We start from the raw sequence: 13771 nt of genomic DNA, 5'->3' as shown, positions 1-13771 counted from the left end.
GCCAGTCATGTCCGATCCACGCACACCACTACAGCCGCAGTCTCGCGGCGATAACATTAATATCGCAGGTGTCGTCCTCGCGTCCATCATCGGCGTGGGCTGCCTCGTCTTCGGTATTCTTGCATGGAGAGAGGCACGTCGTCGCCGTCTCTCTACACACTCCCTAGACGATGATTATACACTCCCCTTCTATCAGTACGTTCTGTCAACTGTGGGAAAACGCATGTGTTGACATTTCGTACAAGACCCGCAACGAACGCTTCTCGCGAGGCCCAGGCGCCAGCACTCGCTGGACGACGAGCGGCGCAGTCAATGTTTCCTCCAAACCTACATCTGGAAAGATGTCGGTACTACACGGAAATGACTGTTGAACGATGGAGAGAAGCGACATAGATGGTACCCAGGTTTATGCTTTTCCGTCTCAAGAAACACTTTCTAACAAATAGTACCAGATTTTCTTCTTCGCGCACGTGAATGCTGCCATCCGAATCTACCTAAGTTCAATACGTAAAAATGATCGCTGCAGCTCTGCACAACAGTGCAAATCGTCTTCCAGTACAACGGCCGAATATGGATCGCTCAAGATCCTCACCGTTGCGGCACAAGAGCTACTGCAACGGCTCCGGCTTCCAGAGCAACGACCGGACGTGGATTAATCAAGATCCTCACCGCTGCATTCTCTTTTTGCGTGATCGTGAGACGTGGGCCGGAGTTGCACGCTTCTGGTATAGCAGGGCCGCTGATAAAAGCTCACACGTTGGTCGTCTGCATCACCACCTCGCTATCCTCACTCGCCTTAACGCGCTCGGGAGTCAATCCATACGTTGCTTGATCCTATCCTTGGACATTCCAATGCCTCATATCGCATTCGCTGCCTATTGATACCAGCTTTATCAGGGCCCACGGTATTCTCTTTGGGAGGTTGTCGACTGACGCCTTTGAAGGGTCCAAGGACGCTTTCCTAGGCCAGCTGCCTAGGACCTCATCTGGCTACCGCAGCGGCCGCACCGCGCGTCTCTGAACCACGAGGAGTCATAGGACCACGCCCAATGACCTATTCTGTTCCTGCCACAACGGATGTTTACCCAACCAGACGCACGCCCAAAATTCCAGGAACAGCTAGCGTCTGAAGTCAAGTCCATCTATGCAGGTCTGATCATGGTCGAAACAAAGTGTATTCAGGTCACTCAAATCCACATCCCGGATACAATGCTGCATGAGCACCATGACTTCTTCTTAGCTCCTTAGCAACCCTCGGCTTTGCCTCTTTCACTGGCCTCGCGTCCCAGTAATCTACGCTAGCAAGGATGTGGACGCTTGGGATCCATCTAGGGAAATCTGCGCCCGTATTTCCCTCCTGAGCTGCTTAAGTCAACTTCAGCGTTCTTGGGCATGTGCTGTCTTTCATATATCTGGCCTGTTAGATGATGTCCCTGCTCTACGAAACCGTGCCCACATTTGAGGATACCTAGAATGAATGTTTAGGAGACCTCGGCCGATACCGTATGGCTACAAGGACGAAGATCCGCGTGATCGCAAGATTGAACAGCTGAGCTGTATTTCCACGCCTCTGGTATCCACGGCAAGACGGCGGATAAAAGCACGTGTCTTGCGGTCTATACCATCATCTCGCCATCCTAGCTCGCCCAGACACCTTTCAGCAGCTTTATTATTACTCGTATGTCGGCCCCATCTCTCGGGCGGCATAATGCATCGTACGGACATTACATGTCAATTTCTGAAACAGTCGATTATTGATGGTCTACCTGCCGGTTCGTCTTTTAACGCCGCTTCGTTGTACTCTCCACGTCAACATCTTGCCTATCCGAAGTTTGGTCTTCTCTTCCGGCGGATCGATCATGAGTGGAAGTCCGCTTGGAAATTCACCTTTTCCCTACGTTCCTTTCCGGTCGTATATCTGGGGACTACGAGATCCCACATCCCAATGTGTCCTTCATACCCTTCCTCTCAATGCATCAAGATCCATTTTTTAAGCACTTGTGAAGAACGAGATGCTCCTTTGCAGGGAACTGGACCAAAACATCTCTTCCTTCAAGCAATACCCTACGCTTAGGAAGCCCATGTTCCAAGTCGTTTCCCGAATCCCTTTTTAGAAAAAGGTTCCTAGAAACGTCCTGAAACTATATTATATCTGGACAATATGGAGCCAGAATCACTTCCTAGGAAGCTGACTGAGTGGGCAGTTCGATCAGGGCGAATGAAGACTGATAGACAATGATTACCCTGCATCGAACCTTGCGGCATGAGCATAATGACGTCTTCCTCACCTACTAGTAGCCCTCCGCTTACTCCGAATTATGCGACGAGGGCGAATATCTCCTGGCAGCCATTGATCGCTCTGCATAGGACCTTGTTGCACGAACATCATGACTTTTTTACTCGCCTTTCAGCACCCTTCCACTACGCCGTCTTGCACAAGTACTCAGTGCCGGCGCGGATGTGGAAGCACGGTATTCACTCTTTCCTTGAGCTAGTATCCCGTTTGCACGCTTACGCCATGCTTTTCTTCTCCGAGCCGCCGGGAATCGATACTGGACTGCAGATTTACACTGCTAGCAAATGTCAAGAAGAATAGAAGTGTCAACGTGGTTCCTGCAGCTGGCCTTCGAAGCAGGTGTCCGGTATCGCCAACTGGCAATACTAGAATCTCCGCTGCAACAGATTTATCGGGACACCGCATTCGCCTCCACCATTCATGGCAAACGCATACGAGGCCATCTGATGCTTTGAAGCGACCCACGCTAGCCACATTGCAGAAGACGCGGCACCGGTATGGCATCCGCGATATACAATGTCGGTGCATAACCAAGCTATTGCAGGCGTCCTGGTACCCAGGGCTAACATTCAATCAATCAACGTCAACGGCCTCTCGATATTGATTGAATTGACACCTTAGTCAGTAGAGCTCCATATTGATTGATTGATTGACTGACTCGGCGCCCCTATAAATTTCCGCTTAAGACCGAATTGTATCTACTCTATGTCGACGCACTTGAAGCTGTTACGACGCCGTACTGGTACGCTTTAAATTCGACGATGCCGGTCTGGATCGAGTGTCTAGAGACCTTATTTGATGCCGCAAAGCCATTAAAGCCGATACTTTGCATGTTTGTGAGACTGTCTGGGTCTGCGGAAGACACTGGACGCCATGGCAATGCCACTAACGAGGATGGATTGAACGGCCGCGAAGAATGGGCGTTATGTACCACTCGTGCTTTTGTGGATCAAAGTGGTTACTCAGAGCTAGTGCGTCAGCATACTTTCTTCCACTTTGTACATACCACGAATTTGTAAACCACCTGTGTTGAATAATGGCCCTAGTATGAAAACCTAAGTTTGGATAGACGTCTTGACCTATGTGGTTTGCCAATGGGATACTTTTACCTTTTCTTCTACCCCTAAGGGTACTGGGGATACGAACGTTTTTCTCGTGTTCATGTGCGTCTTTCTTTCTAGTCTAACAAGGCTCCTAATACTCACATGCCGTATTCCCTAATTCGTTATCGATGCTCGAAAGGCTCAACAACGATACTTTTCCCCCTAAGTGCTGAACGACGGAGCACGCACCTTTGCCGGAGGACCACCTTATACGTGGCAAGATATGGAGCCAATGATATTTCCCGGAAAGCTGGTTGGGTGGGATTTAACCACTGACGGGGACCAGCACTCTCTTGAGCTTGTGTGAACGACGAAGAGTAAAGTCGAACCGGACTGACTTTCTGTTTGGACTGCGTGGATTTAAGGCCGTGGATAATCCGGGCGCTCTAATGGTCCGTAATGATATATATATAGGGTATTGAGGCCGGTGTTATAATGTTGTTGAGGTAAGGCTCAGCAAATCTCAGCCACGTGATTTTCACGTAACGTTTCCGTTCTACTTACGCGCTATCATAGTTAAAATAGCAATTCTAGGTATCTCTTAGCTTTTTCGTAGAGTTCTTGGACACCCTAGAGTCTGCTGTAGTTTCTAGTGGATTGCACGAATTCAAGGCCTTATCCAGTCCACCCCAGTCTATTAACATCACTGGACGAGGCGAGTAATTCTTAGGCTTGCTCTACTTGAAAGTGCGATAATGGTCACAAAAATGGTTCTCGCTCTCGCATAAAAGCAAGCACAACGAATAGTACGCGGATGAGCGACCCAAGGGTGTCCTCCAATCGATCAAGTAGGGGGACTCCAGTGGATGAAGTGACTGCCAAGACTTAAATGCTGTTCAACGGAGCAATTGGTTCATTAAAGCACAGCTCTGGATCATCATGAGCCAATGAATCTAAATGGTATTGATATTGTGAAGTCGAATGGTGAACAAATTTGGTAAAAAGTATTCTTGGCACTCTTGAGCGATCATCGCATCCAGATTTCGCGCGTGACCATCACGTGTTGGACTGCCAACGCCAGCCTTCCACAACCCTGACCCCAGGACCATGAGTATAAAGGTTTCAAGCACCACAATCTCTCACATTCCATCCAAAACCTGAAACCCTCGTCACCAATACTCCTACAGAGTCACGCCAAAACACCATTCCTCCAAACCCCCCTTCATCACAACCCTGGAATCCATCAACCCAACACTTCCCCGCTCGTCACAACTTTCACACTCGCTTATGCACAGCACAATTCCACCAAAATCCCGACTCCATACTCCCCACTACCTGACGCACTTAAGCCGCCTATAGGAGCCCGCTATTCGCCGGATCAGCGTAGCTCCGAGCTACCGCTCACCGGCTTTAAGGCACACCTTCAATCCCCAGAGTTTCCCCGCCTTTGGGCGGCGCCACTGGAGAGCCGCGATCGACTTACCCCGGATCGAGAGGAACCGGGCAAATTTTTGCTCAACGGGAGAGCTTGCCTGTATTGGGATGCAGCGTCAGGGGAGGTGGCAGGGGTAATGCTTGGTATGATGCAGGGTCCCGGTGCCGCTGGAGACGACTTGATGGTAGTGTTTCGTGTTTGGTGTGAGGGTGTGAAAGAGGCTTGGGGGGTTCTTTTTTTGTGCATTGTTGCATAAGTACCGTGTGTTCACGAGCTTATGGAGGGTTAGGCATATATATAAGGGTGAGGTCTTTGAATGACAAGTATTTTACTGCATCATTACTCGTCGTTGTCAGACTAAGATGCATGCACGACAATACTAGTTTCCTGGCGATGGCGAGTGCCAAGCTGTATAGTGTGATTGTGTTCGACATCATATCCGCATAGCCGGTGAGCATATAGACGAAGAGGAGTAATTACCAATGAAGAACATAAAAGAGAGGGAATGTACCCTTTCTACTCATTCCCCAAGCTGTGCAAGCAAATCCATAGGTTCTTCAGACCGTGAATATAGCATTCATTACACCATGGCTCCAATCTCATCCCTCCTCTCAGCCTTAGCGCTGCTCACCACCCCCGCCCTAGCATTCCTCCGCACAGCCCAAGACCGTAGCAACCTCGAGTACCAGTACTCCGTACGCCACTCCCTCCTCCCCCCAAGCCTCACCACCCCAGCCACACACTAACCACCAACCCAGTACAACGTGGGCGCCCCCAACGTCACCAACGTAGTCACCTACAACGCCACGGGCATAAAATCCTACTGGTTCGCCAACTTCCTCCACGCCTCGGACGGCAACGACTACTGCATCGTCACCACCACCACCAACGCCGGCTCCACCAAACAACTCTCCTCCATCTCCTACACCGACATCACCAACGGTCACATCTTCGGCGGCTCCTGGAGCTACGACGGCCAGCTCTCTAACACCAAGCTCTACGGCTCCACTCCCATCCTAACCACGGGCGCGCGTTCCGACGACCAAGTCTCCGAGCTCTACGTAACCAGCACGCAGCCCTCCGCGCGCTTCAACCTAACCTACGTGCCCAAAGGGCCAAACCTGTATCAAGCTGGCGCGGCCGCCTACATCTGGGGCACCGGCTACGCGTACGCCTTCGACTACCCCGAGACGTACGTGACGGGGACCCTCGTGAACTTTGCCAACGAGACCGTCGACATCGTGCCCGAGCAGAGCATGGCGTGGTTCGACATGCAATGGGGCCCGTCGTACGCCGCGGGCGGCTGGCACGCGTACGTCATCCTGCTCGACAACGGCATCAAGATCCAGGCCACCATCACGAATCCCGTGAGCCAGTACAACCAGGCGTCCCTGGCCACGATCATGTACCCGGACGGGCACCACGAGGTGTACCCGGTCGTGGGGGGTGTGCACCCGGCGGACCCGTGGGTGAGTGAGCTGTCGAATATCACGTACTATTCGAGTTATCGGTTGGATGTGCCGGGCAAGAAGCTGAGTTTGGATGTGCGGTCGCCGTGGAAGTCAGGGGAGACGGCGTTGCTGACGGACCCGACACCGGCGAATACGATTGCGGATACTTTTGCGTGGTTCAGTGGGTATTTCGATGGTGTGGCGGTTGAGGGGTGGGGGATTTCGGAGGAGAGAACCAGTGCGGACTGTGGGCTGTTTGCTTGCTAGATGTGACTGAGAATGGCGGAGTGAGAGGTATGTGTAGAAGGTCTACAGGTTGCCTCCATAGTCTCAAAAGTAATCGCATAGATAGGACATTGCATATACACCGAAAGCATTGTTAACTTCGTTAATTCCTTACGTAGCCGTTTGCCGTTGTCTCGACCTACGCGTTTATATTGTCTCTAGGTACTCCTCCACCCTCTGAACAAGATCTCCCTTCTTGCCCTTGGTTCCAAGGCCCCTGGAACCCAAATACTTCCTCAGCCTGTCCATCGTAAGCTGGTCAACATGTTAGCACCGGGAACTGCACAGGAAACATATGCATCTGCCTACCGTTCTCACTGCCCCTGTTTTGCGAAATCGTAGCATCTTCTCGTCTGAATCCGCCTCATCTTCTCCAGCGGGTGTTGCTCCACGCTCGGTCTTGATTCGCTTTGGTAGCGGGCCAGATAACTTGTCGGTGGCGGATTCACGTTTCAACGCGGCAGCATTGGATCGGTTCTTCAAGCGTAGTGCATGTTCACTTTCGAGGGCTTGGCCCCATTCGACAACAAACTCGCCAGCGCGCTAGATAGAAATCGTGTCAGCAATGTTCGAAGTATTTTCTGCCCTGTCTGCATTATACAGGCGGCACGTGACGGGCACGTGATAATGCACTAGAGAAAGTTGGGTACATGGGTACTCAAAGAATTAACAACAGGAAAAGTTGGTGATTGAGACACTAAGGATAAACAAAAGACGCAAAATGCACCTGAATTGCTCACCTTATCGATCTGTCTGTATTTGGGCACTGTTTTGTCTTCCAGTTTCTCGGGCATGTCTTCTTCCAGAGCTAGAGATTGGAGGATTCTGTAGAACCATTGTAATCCTGATACCTATTGTCAGCTTTCACTCAACGAGAACCAACCGTAAAGAAAATACTCACCAGGATTCGGATATCGCGATGGATCATATATTGCCTTTGGCAGTTGCAGCTGTTGCACAACGTTCCTCATCAGATCTGTCAAGTCATCTGTCGTCTTCACAAGAGAGATGTCCGGGTTGTCCCGAATATCATCCACGAATGGTAGAGGGATAAGCCACATACCAGGCGGCATTACTTGCTCGCCTCCCTCACCTAGTCTCTCTACTCCGGGCACGAGAGCGGCTATCACTGGCCCAGCGTTCTTCCGAGCGATATACCACACTAGCGCCATTTTGTTGTCTTTTAGTAGCTTCTGTTGAAGTGCCGAAAAGACGCGGGTAGAACCAATGTAGTCCGCTTCTGAAGGATAGATGAAGGTTGGAGTCCTAGTATTTGCCCATATTGGAAGCATGGAAACTGGCTTGAAGCCAATGATTCGAATGATGGGATCCCCAAAGCATTGACGTATCAACTTGATCTGTTCAGGGGGGAAAGTGACGGCTTCACCTCCAAATTTGTATGCTTTCACAAGATCGACCTTTTCCACCGCACGTACGCTGTCGTCGGTCATCGGCATCGTGTTGACAACGGCAAGTTGTTTCTTCTCGCCATTCTCTCCACCCATCCAAATGTAGCAAGACTTCACAGCCGCTTGCCGCTTGATTATCACATAGCCCTTGACACCGATGCGGAGGTCTGGTCCTAGTTCTAAGGGAAGGCTGAATAAAGCGCGACGAGGAGCGGCTTTCGAGTTGATTGAAGAGATGAGAGATTGGAGTAGGCTTATGCCGTCTCCACTGGATGAGACTTTGGTTGCGGAAGATATTGGGGCGGGTGCGTCTGGGTCTGACGGAGAGGCACTGTAGACGAGGTCCTACGAGGATTAGTACAAGAAGGGAACTGGATCTGCTTATATCCTACATCGTAGAACTTGGCGCGATCAAAGCCCACTCCAGGCTTTGAGATTGGGAAGAGCTCGATAATGACGCCCAGGTCGTACAAATCTCGCGCTCGGGTGATAGCATTATCCTTGGCTCCCTTGTCGGCCGCAGGATTGTCGTTGTCTGTGACGAGAAACAATCTCCTTGATGAGAAGTTGGGTGCCCTTGTCGTGAATATCTGGTTCGCGCAGAAGAGGAGATTGGCCATGGTGACGCCCTCTTTGGCCGGAACCAAGAGTTTTGCTGCTTCCTCTTCATCCTCAACTAGACTACGTAATCGCTTGACATCGCTTGCTTCCGGAACATCCAGATCTGCTAGGAGGTAGCAGTGGGGATAGGACTGGTCTCCGGAATTTATCTCGTCGAACCTGGTGTCCTCGGTGCCGAACAGCAGAATGCCCATCATGTCCTTTGGGTGAGAGATGATGCGCTGCTGCATCAATTGGTACGCACATTTCAGCGCAGCAGACGTCGGCGAGTCGCGATCTGCTTTCTTGTCGTCTGAAGGAGGCGGGCGCCTGAGCATGGAGTCGCTGACATCAATCGCAAATAGCACCGCGTCTTTGACCGTCTTGTAGCCCGACTCGTCGGCTTCTTCCTCGTCATCGTCCTCTTCTTCTTCGCCGTGGCGGCGCTTTTCGTCAGTCGGTTCTGCCATTGAGATTGTTGGCTGTGTGAGGTGGGAATGTGAGGAGTAAGAGTTGACGTAGGCGGGGGATGAAGTTGAGGCGTCGCTAGGCATCAATCGCGCTTCCCATGCGCAGTCACGTGATGAAGGCAAAGCTCGGCGCTGCATTCCAGCCCGCAACGTCGTCACCACTCACGATCCCTGCGAAGGCGCTTACACTACAGAAGGAAAGCCGGCCGGACTCTGCCAGCTTCAATTCACCTCCGCCATGTCCTGAGCACCTGTAACTTCTCTCCAGCAACACCATGGCCCTCCGCAATCCTCTACTACAGCTGTCCAGGCGTGCGCCGGCCCAAATCTCAGCGCAATTCTCCCCAGTCGCCTCGGCATTCGCGCCACAGCGAAGATGGAACGCAGATGTAGCTCCGCCAGTGGCACAAAATGCTACAGGATCCAAGGGGCCCACGGCCATAGTTTTCATGAACATGGGCGGTCCGTCCACGGTAGACGAGGTTAAGAGCTTTTTGAGCAACCTATTTGTATTTCATCCCAACCACTTCCGGCCGCAAAACGCTAATTCTCCCAGGCCGACGCAGACCTCATTCCGCTAGGACGCCTCCAGAATTACATCGGTCCCTACATTGCGAACCGTCGGACGCCCAAGATACAGAAGCAGTATGCGGAGATCGGAGGGGGTTCGCCAATTCGCAAGTGGTCTGAACACCAGGCCGCCGAGATGTGCAAGATTCTCGACAAGACCTCGCCAGAAACGGCACCGCACAAGCCTTACGTCGCATTCCGTTATGCTGCTCCACTGACGGAGGAGATGTATCAGCAGCTTATTGCTGACGGCTTCGGTGCTGGGAAAGGTGGTAGGGCGGTAGCCTTCACGCAGTACCCGCAGTACTCCTGCTCTACAACTGGCTCGTCGCTCAACGAGCTATGGAAATGGCGAACTCGACTAGAGGGGAAACGCACCACTGGCGAGGTTGAGCCTGAAGGCACGATCAAATGGAGTGTAATTGATCGCTGGCCAGTACATTCTGGCCTGGTGGAAGCCTTCGCTACCAACATTGAGAAGACACTAGCGACCTATCCACCAGAAAAACGCGACAATGTTATCCTACTATTCTCCGCCCACAGCCTCCCAATGACAGTCGTCAACCGTGGCGACCCATATCCCGCCGAAGTCGCCGCCACCGTGTATGCGGTAATGCAACGCCTTGGAATGAAACACCAGTACCGGTTGGTGTGGCAGTCGCAAGTCGGGCCTCAGCCTTGGCTTGGCGCGCAAACCAGCAACACCGTCGAGAATCTAATCAAGAAAGGTCAGACGGACATGATCCTAATTCCGATCGCCTTCACGAGCGACCACATTGAAACCCTCTACGAGCTGGACAAAGAGATCATCGGGGAGTCAGGCCAGGAGGGCATCAAGCGCGCAGAGAGCTTGAATGGGAATCCAATCTTCATCCAGGCGTTGGCAGATATCGCGAAGGATCATCTCGAGGCCGGACAGGCGTGCAGTCTGCAGATGGGGCTGAGATGCCCAGGCTGTGTGAGCGAGAGGTGTTTGGAGTCGAAAAAGTTTTTCGCAGGACAGCAGAAGCATTTGTAGCGTACTGACGAACTGTATCCATATGTAATGCGATTTCTATATCAAAAGTAAGTGTGACTAGTTCCTGAGTCACGTGTGTCAGGTCACATTACACAGAGCCCCTGTCATGTAAGGTACCGTGTACTTGGTACTACCAGACGCATTTTATCCTTATTCAAAGATTCCTCTCAGCATATCTAGACTTCTTAGTCTTACACAAAGAATCATGGAGGATGCATTGATAAACGATGCCGCTGGAGATATAGCCCTTCGCTCTTTCCACTCCCGACTACTCTCACTTTCCGGTCGGCTAGCGCCGTTCGTAGTTGCCACACCCCATCATCCCTTCTCTAAGAAACTCTGCACGCGCCTTCACCTCACGTCTCACCCACGTCATCCTGCCCACCTTCTTAAACCTTATTTGAACTACAAAAGCTCCTCAACCACTTACAACCACACTCTCTCGCTACCATCTACCACACAATCACCCACAACCTACATACAACAACCAACCCAATCAGCATCTACAATGCGCTTCCTCGCCCTCATCACCGCTCTCGTGGCCCTTGCCACCACCTCCCTGGCCTCCCTGCTGACCATGGAACCCCGCGAGGACCCGGACGCCTGCTTCAAATACAACTACGCCACCCGCCTCAACTGCTGGTACAATAAAGTTCCGATGTCCCAGGCCAAGTCCGCCATCTCCAAAGCCTGCGCCGCCATCACGACGTGCACGCCGCTCAAGGGCCCGTTCGCCAACTCCCGCGGCTCGGAGGGCAACATCATGGCGCAGGTGTTCGTCGGCAAAGAGTGCGTCATGGGCAAGGACAACTACCTCACGGCGGCGAAGTGTGAGGAATGGTTCAAATCGTTTGTGAGCAGCCAGTGTGGCGGGACGGATGATCAGTTTGCGTGTAAGTGCAGACTTTCATGCGGTATCTGGAGTTGCGATCGAATACTGACATTTGAACGTAGTGGGTGCGGCGCTCTTCATCTGCGACAACTCGACTCTTTCGATCAATTTCCAGGGCTGAGTGGCCAAGAGTTGCGAGTCGTCTGTCAGAAGGCTTGCACTTACGGTCTTCGGAGTGCTGATAATGGCAATGGCAATGGCAGTGCAAGTGCGGGCTCATTCTACGGTTGCAGCGGGTCGGGCTTTTTGTCTTTGCAGGGTTTTGCTATCGAGGTCTCTGCCTTCCTACGTGAAAGGTAGCTAAGGCGAGTCTCTAGCATAACGGGTTTCAATTGCGTGGCTGCTGGTCTGACATGACCTCCATAGGGTCGCGATATAGATGACACTCCGTCAATATAAAAATCTGCTACATACCACTCTATGCATTCCCGATTTGCTTTAAAGTTAAAACCTTACGTCCACTAAGCCTCTCAAGCAACCATTTACTATAGTCCCATTGCTCGTTTGCCCAAGCCCCAAGAGCAAAGAAGGGAAGCACACACCTGGACTCGGACCCAAAAATCCAAAAGGCAGAAAAAAGTCCGGGCATCCACTACCCACTGCACTACTATATTACTGAGTCGCAAAATGTAACGGGATCATGGAGCGCTGTACTTCTATCTCTGTCGGGTGGTATTAGAGGGTTTGCAAAGTGAAGCGAAATATAATAGGGCTGAGTGGACGGGCGTTTATCATGAATCGATGATCATGGCAGGCAAAGGAACTCTCCCGGCAGCCCGTGGACCTCAAGGGAGGACAGATGAGCGGTGATCTAATCTTCCATTCAGGTGTGTCGTACGTACTGAATGTTATTGTCAAGTATCTGCCCAGGTGGAAGGTTGTGGCTTTAGCGGGGTTTTGTAATGCCGCCGCGCTCCGGTCTGCAGACGGCTAAAAAGCGTCATTCTAAGCGGCATCGCGATATTGTGGCCTAGACGCGGAATTTAGTTAGGCTTTACGGTTAATATTGGGACGAGACTACTCATAACCCCCCTTTTTGCTGCATATAACCCCCCCTAGATTTAGCCTAGCTCCGGCCCGTATTAATATTGTTCCACCAATTATATTCACTCGCTTGTTAGATGCGTAAAACAGCAAGGCTATACAAAACAGCAAGGCTATACAAAACGGCAAGGCTATACAAATCGGAAAGGATGTATACACGAATCGCATAAGATGTATATATATACAATAACAACAGTCTATTCACTCCATCTACTCTAGCTAGCCTAGAAGCGGAAAGCGTCTAGATGGCCGCCTCTCAATTGCTAATTGAAAGAAACGCCGTATACACCATTGTACCAAGATCTTACACCCGAATATCCTCCTGCTGCATCGGCTCCTTCACTATAAACAGCTTCCTCCTTAGGAGGAGACAGAGGGGCGTCCTCTAGGGCTGGTTAACTGTTAGCGACTAAGGAAATAGAGCCCTAGGTTACTGTTAGGGTGCCGGCTTGTCTAGCGGAGAGATCTGGTGGAGAGATCCGGTGCTGTATTGGTGAATTAAAACCCGTTATTGAACATCATTATCACCTAAGCGACAGCATAATTGGTGAAATAAAGTTGTTACGAGCCGGAGCTAGGCTAAATCTAGGGGGGGTTATACGCAGCAAAAAAGGGGGTTATGAGTAGTCTCGTCCTAATATTAACGCATAAGCTTGTAAAGATATTCTCTCTTAGCGACAGTGCTAACAGCAAAAGCGTGGTGGCTTTGTTCTACGACTAGTAAGGGTGTAAGATGATTTCTCTCGGGTTACGCAAATGTTCTAGTTGCATTAATCTAAGGAGATGCAAGGAGTGTTATACGCTTTATGCAATTAAGAGGTCCTGTAAAGTGGTTGGTAGTTGCACTCTGTAGTAGACTGGTTGGTGGAGGAGGGCGAGAATAGCCTGGGGAAGTGGCGCAAGTGGACAAGACTTGCAAGTCGCACAGAAGAACGCGGATCACATCACCACAACTGATACCTAACCACCATTTGAAGCATGTGACTCAGACTGGAAGTCTTTAGAAATCACGGTGAACATTACGGGTTACCCAACACGTTGCGATCGTTATCTAAGGAAGAAGCTCGGTCATACAAGATTCGACCCTTCAGTGTCCCCAGCACGTGAATTATCCATCCAAACGGAAAGAGAAGGCACAAAATATAGGACTCGAAAAGAATATTAACCTCTTAGTCCCAGAAGGTCTCTCATAGAAGCTCGATTCGAAGATTCCATCCCGACGATCACTCCCGAGTTAGGGCTTCACCACGCCTCTATT

General features: G+C 51.1%; 6 protein-coding genes across 6 annotated transcripts; 5 read left to right on the top strand and 1 right to left on the bottom strand.

Moving 5' to 3' along the window:
• Positions 1 to 7: 7 nt before the first annotated feature.
• Positions 8 to 566, top strand: BDZ99DRAFT_571672 (uncharacterized protein; the record flags this gene model as incomplete). The annotated part of the gene is made up of 3 exons (XM_033728116.1): positions 8 to 195; positions 246 to 396; positions 453 to 566. 2 exons carry the CDS (start codon positions 8 to 10, stop codon positions 391 to 393), a joined length of 336 nt encoding a protein of 111 aa, XP_033575751.1. The 3' UTR covers positions 394 to 396; positions 453 to 566.
• BDZ99DRAFT_40012 (uncharacterized protein) lies at positions 169 to 928 on the top strand. Its single transcript, XM_033716164.1, has 2 exons — positions 169 to 396; positions 453 to 928. The coding sequence occupies exon 2, from the start codon at positions 514 to 516 to the stop codon at positions 880 to 882; it is 369 nt and encodes a 122-aa protein (XP_033575750.1). The 5' UTR covers positions 169 to 396; positions 453 to 513; the 3' UTR covers positions 883 to 928.
• Positions 929 to 1077: 149 nt separating this feature from the next.
• On the top strand, positions 1078 to 2596 carry BDZ99DRAFT_389084 (uncharacterized protein; the record flags this gene model as incomplete). The annotated part of the gene is made up of 3 exons (XM_033715609.1): positions 1078 to 1182; positions 1588 to 1604; positions 2296 to 2596. The coding sequence occupies 3 exons, from the start codon at positions 1078 to 1080 to the stop codon at positions 2594 to 2596; spliced, it is 423 nt and encodes a 140-aa protein (XP_033575749.1).
• A 3993-nt stretch (positions 2597 to 6589) lies between these two features.
• On the bottom strand, positions 6590 to 9024 carry BDZ99DRAFT_463666 (ATP-dependent DNA helicase II subunit 1). Its single transcript, XM_033720122.1, has 5 exons — positions 8312 to 9024; positions 7412 to 8264; positions 7251 to 7354; positions 6820 to 7053; positions 6590 to 6765 (listed from the first exon to the last, which is right to left on the bottom strand). Exons 1-5 carry the CDS (start codon positions 8987 to 8989, stop codon positions 6658 to 6660), a joined length of 1977 nt encoding a protein of 658 aa, XP_033575748.1. The 5' UTR covers positions 8990 to 9024; the 3' UTR covers positions 6590 to 6657.
• A 142-nt stretch (positions 9025 to 9166) lies between these two features.
• On the top strand, positions 9167 to 10844 carry BDZ99DRAFT_571669 (ferrochelatase). The gene is made up of 2 exons (XM_033728115.1): positions 9167 to 9498; positions 9546 to 10844. The coding sequence occupies exons 1-2, from the start codon at positions 9265 to 9267 to the stop codon at positions 10575 to 10577; spliced, it is 1266 nt and encodes a 421-aa protein (XP_033575747.1). The 5' UTR covers positions 9167 to 9264; the 3' UTR covers positions 10578 to 10844.
• A 160-nt stretch (positions 10845 to 11004) lies between these two features.
• Positions 11005 to 11879, top strand: BDZ99DRAFT_499185 (uncharacterized protein). Its single transcript, XM_033723630.1, has 2 exons — positions 11005 to 11470; positions 11532 to 11879. Exons 1-2 carry the CDS (start codon positions 11086 to 11088, stop codon positions 11588 to 11590), a joined length of 444 nt encoding a protein of 147 aa, XP_033575746.1. The 5' UTR covers positions 11005 to 11085; the 3' UTR covers positions 11591 to 11879.
• Positions 11880 to 13771: the final 1892 nt, after the last annotated feature.

The sequence above is a fragment of the Mytilinidion resinicola genome (genome assembly GCF_010093595.1).
Source record: "Mytilinidion resinicola strain CBS 304.34 unplaced genomic scaffold BDZ99scaffold_11, whole genome shotgun sequence".
Classification (NCBI taxonomy): domain Eukaryota; kingdom Fungi; phylum Ascomycota; class Dothideomycetes; order Mytilinidiales; family Mytilinidiaceae; genus Mytilinidion; species Mytilinidion resinicola.
The sequence above is the reverse complement of the archived record's forward strand: the minus strand, read 5'-3'. Positions and strand labels throughout refer to the sequence as shown.